Source organism: Gymnoscopelus braueri (assembly GCF_963280865.1).
Source record: "Gymnoscopelus braueri genome assembly, chromosome: 17".
NCBI lineage: Eukaryota > Metazoa > Chordata > Actinopteri > Myctophiformes > Myctophidae > Gymnoscopelus > Gymnoscopelus braueri.
Genome location: NC_137617.1, coordinates 51,622,357 through 51,627,356, shown reverse-complemented (window position 1 = coordinate 51,627,356; position 5,000 = coordinate 51,622,357). Strand labels below are relative to the sequence as shown.

General features: G+C 45.4%; 1 protein-coding gene across 1 annotated transcript in view; it reads left to right on the top strand.

The window, feature by feature from the left end:
• The window catches only part of LOC308104857 (serine protease HTRA1B-like), an 18,987-nt gene that overhangs the window by 122 nt on the left and 13,865 nt on the right, over positions 1-5,000 (top strand). The window contains exons 1-2 of the mRNA XM_080455431.1: positions 1-302; positions 1,935-2,175. The exon at positions 1-302 is cut by the window's left edge and continues 122 nt beyond it. Coding sequence (XP_080311557.1) covers positions 66-302; positions 1,935-2,175 — 478 coding nt within the window. The 5' untranslated portion in view covers positions 1-65. The remainder of the gene's footprint in view (positions 303-1,934; positions 2,176-5,000) is intronic.

Here is a 5,000-nt window from a genome sequence, read left to right as displayed (position 1 = left end):
GGTTAGGTTTAGTCTGGGTTAGGTTTAGTTTGGGTTAGGGTTAGTTTGGTTTAGTTTAATTCATCATGTCTTGGTGGTGTGTCCTGCTGTTCTCGGCCACCTTCCTCCTGCTCTCCTCCTCCTCCTCCTCCTCCTCCTCCTCCTCCTCGGCTCAGCAGGAGGAGCAGCAGGAGGAGCAGCAGGAGGTGGGGTCTCCCCAGGCGGAGGAGGGAGAAGCGTGCGTCCCTGGGGGCGGGGCTTGGGAGGCGTGTGGGGCGGGGCTGCGGTGTGCGTCGAGCGGCGGAGTGGAGGCCAGCACCACGGTAAATGTTTATATTATTTATTGACTTATTTATTTGTTCTCTCTTTGTCCACTTTGTTGCTAAAATAAATAAATAACTGACCCCCCAATGTTTGTTTCTGTAAATATACTTTTATTGCTCCTAGTATTAAAGGGATAGTTCACCCCCAAAATGACTTTTATTGTGTCCGCCAGGCCGAAAGGCGAGAGAGTATGTTTTACCCCTTGTCCGTCCGTCCGTGTGTCCATGTGTCCGTGTGTGTGTCCGTGTGTCCGTGTGTCCGTGTGTGTGTCCGTGTGTCCGTGTGTCCGTGTGTCCGTGTGTGTGTCCGTGTGTCCGTGTGTCCATCTGTCTGTGAACCGTTTCACACCGTTGGCCCGCTCGCTGCGAAACTGTGCACACACACTCCCTGGATTCCAATTCAGAACCTCTGCCATGCATTTTTCACATGGGCCTGTTATAGCGCCACCAGGAGGCCGATTTGTGCAAAAAAAATTTGATATAACTCTTACAGATTTTATCCAAACATCACGCAAATCGGTACACAGTATCTCTATAGTCATGTGATCAACATAGATCTGTCCGATTTTCCATATTCCATCCTGATTGGCTAAGATTGGCTTCCAAAGTTTGCAGGATTGGTTTGTTTTGAGCAAAATGCCTCAAATCATCTAAGCAGCATGCAATTTCCGTGAAATTGTGCACTTACATTCCCACTAGGCTGAGGAAGAAATGCCACTTGTTAATGTTCAAATCAGCCTCATGGTGGCGCTATAACAGGCCGATTTGCGTTTTTACCTATAACTGCACCGATCTGCGTGAAACTTTGCACGCACTCTCCCTAGAGGCCAAGGAAAAACCTTTGCCCTGCATTTTTCACATCTGCCTTTTAGAGCGCCTCCAGGAGGCTGACTTTTGTAAAACAAATGTTTTGCTCTTACTCCTTCAGATTCTGTCCAAAAATCACGCAAATCGGTACACAGTATCTCTATAGTCATGTGATCAAGATGGAAGTGTCCGATATTTCATATTCCATCCTAATTGGCTAACATTGGCTTCCAAAGTTTGCTGGATAGTTCCGTTTTGAACAAAATGCCTCAAATCATGAACGCAACGTGCGATTTCTGTGAAATTTTGCACACATATTCCCACTAGGCCGAGGAAAAAATGCCACCCTTTTCACATTGGCCTGTTATAGCGCCACCAGCAGGTCTAATTTAGCAAAACAAATTTTTGGAACAAAATGCCTCAAATCATGAATGCAGTGTTCGATTACCGTGCAAGGCCTAAGAATAAATGCCGCCCCCTTTTCACATTGGCCTATTATAGCGCCACCAGGAGGCCACAATAACCTACCTGACCTGGTGGAGACCTGTGCTCCGAGGAGCACTTTTTCTAGTTCTATCTATTACACACCCCATGGAGACTTGAATTCATGGATATTTATTAGTTTATTATTTATTAGTTTCTCATTCCTGAGACAATAATTTGTCCGCTGGACATCAAATTATTGTCTTAGGAATGAGACAAAAACTAATAAATATCCATGAATTCACATCTCCATGAGGTGACTATAATCTATACTAATCCATACTAATCCATACTAATCCCCAAAAAAAAACTTATTTTTTTGTGTGAACTATCCCTTTAAAGGTGAGGTCCAGGAGCGGGGCCGTGGGGGTGTGTGTGTGTGCCGGGGGTCCCGGGGGTCCGGTGGTGTGTGGGAGCGACGGCGTGACGTACCCCAACCTGTGTGAGCTGAGGAGAGTCAACACACACACACAGACACACACACAGACACACACACAGACACACACACAGACACACACACAGACACACACACAGACACACACCAGTCCTGTGATCCTGGTGCAGACAGGAGCCTGTGGGGAAGGTAAGACCCTCTTAACCCTTTAAGACCTGGAACGCATCTGTGTCACGTTTTGATTTGATTTCAAAATTATGAAAATGTGTGCAAATCTTTGAATATATATATTTTTAAAGCGAACATTTTTAACTCAAATCTTTGCTTCTGGGGGTCCCTCCCTGGAACAACATGTTTTGAGACAGCCAAATAAATATAATGTTGGGGGTCCTTGACATGAAAAAGTTTGAGCAGCACTGATATAAAAACATACGTTTTTCAGAAAACTGTTAGGATTAAGACCTGAGACCTATTCTACAAAATGTCTTCTAAATCCTACAGTTTCTTTTTTAAATACGTGGTAAATGTTGCTATAATATCAGTGGGTCTCAAACTCTTTCATTTCATGGACCCCCAAAATTATATGTATTTGGCTGCGGACCCCCATCTCAAAATACTTTGTTCCAGGGACCCCTCAGAGGCACAGATTTGAGTTGCAAATGTTCACATTAAAAATATATATTCAAAGATTCATTTATATATTCAAAGACACATTTTCACGATTTTTCAAAAATAGCAGATCTACAAGCTCATAGCGTGAGCACACACGTGTGTGTTATGTAACTTGTGTGTTATGTAACTTCCTCATTGGAGACAGATGTAGGTCAAACATTCAACCACAACGGCTAGATCCATTACACACACACACACACACACACACACACACACACACACACACACACACACACACACACACACACACACACACACACACACACACACACACACACACACACACACACACACACACACACACACACACACACACACTAACACACACACACACACACACACACACACTATTGATTTATGCCCACATAAACAGAAGTACAAGAATGCCTTGTACAAAGGACATAAACACTGCCAGTGCAGTCAGTCAGATAATGTGAAAACATCCAGTTACAAAGTGCATATAAGGCAGAACATTGTTACATACAATAATGTTGGCATACTTGTCGAACACAGCAGACAACAATCATGGGTAAAGGAATCAACGCCTCCTCCACATTGAGAGGCTTCCTATAATAGCTGATATTGAGCAGTACCATGCTAACTGTTTAGCCCTCCTTTTGGAGAGGCCGGCCATTTGAAGGCCCTCACAACCAACTTGTGCCCTCACACTACCAAAGATAAAAACCAAAAGGTTACATCTGTAGCCTAGCTGAGAGATGGTCTGCTCTAGCTGATGATATTTTAGCACTTTGGTTAGGAAGGCTTCCTCTAAGCTGTAATCAAAAGTACAGCCGACCTCGAGAATGAACACCTCCCTATGGTTTTCATTAACAACAATGACATCAGGGGTGTTAGCTGAAATGTTAGAGAACACAGAATCATCATTACACAGGTTAAACATGCTCGGCTTCACAGTAGAATGCTTATACAGCAAGATGGAGGACCTGAAAATAGAAGAGATATCCTTTGATATCAGATCCACTATTCTGTCATGCCTACTTATGTAGAGTCCCCTGTATACATGGCACCCATTTAAGATGTGGGACATGGTTTCAGCTCTTTGTTCATGACCATGATGTATACAGTGAGGAGCATGGTTGCCTGGAAACCAGATGGAGAGTTTAAGTTTAGATGGTAAAACCTGCAACCTCGCTTTCAGAGTGAAGACAACAATGCACTCGCCTAAAGCAAAAAAAATTAACACAAAGTGAGAGACAGAATCGTCCGCAGCAGGGAGACATGCAGTCTTCAGAGAGAGAGAGAGAGAGAGAGAGAGAGAGAGAGAGAGAGAGAGAGAGAGAGAGAGAGAGAGAGAGAGAGAGAGAGAGAGAGAGAGAGAGAGAGAGAGAGAGAGAGAGAGAGACAGACATAATGGACAGCAGGGAGACATGCATTCTTCAGAGAGAGAGACAGAATGGACAGCAGGGAGACATGCAGTCTTCAGAGAGAGAGAGAGAGAGAGAGAGAGAGAGAGAGAGAGAGAGAGAGAGAGAGAGAGAGAGAGAGAGAGAGAGAGAGAGAGAGAGAGAGACAGACATTGAGAGAGACAGACCTTGCAGTCTCAGCTCAGTCCAGTGTTGCCGCTGCCTTTGCTGTTGAGCCCATAAGAGGCGGCCTTGGGCATTAGTCAGTGGGAGTTGGTGTTCTGTTCCACACACAGTCTTAGATGCTCTGACAGAGATACTGGAGTCAGATATAAAGTCCTCTGAGACAGCCATCCCCTCAGAGTTAGACCCTACCCACTGTACTGAGGTCAGAGTTAGACCCTACCCACTGTACTGAGGTCAGAGTTAGACCCTATACCCACTGTACTGAGGTCAGAGTTAGACCCTATACCCACTGTACTGAGGTCAGAGTTAGACCCTACCACTGTACTGAGGTCAGAGTTAGACCCTACCCACTGTACTGAGGTCAGAGTTAGACCCTACCCACTGTACTGAGGTCAGAGTTAGACCCTACCCACTGTACTGAGGTCAGAGTTAGACCCTACCCACTGTACTGAGGTCAGAGTTAGACCCTACCCACTGTACTGAGGTCAGAGTTAGACCCTATACCCACTGTACTGAGGTCAGAGTTAGACCCTACCCACTGTACTGAGGTCAGAGTTAGACCCTACCCACTGTACTGAGGTCAGAGTTAGACCCTACCCACTGTACTGAGGTCAGAGTTAGACCCTACCCACTGTACTGAGGTCAGAGTTAGACCCCACCCCACTTTAAGGTAACATCAGCCCAAAACGCACAGATGGTTTAAGTCCGGCCAGTCTGACCACACACCGAAGCCGGGGGAGCGACTGTCCAGCTTTCCACTAAGTTTCCTCCTGAAGCCTATAGGAAGCTATA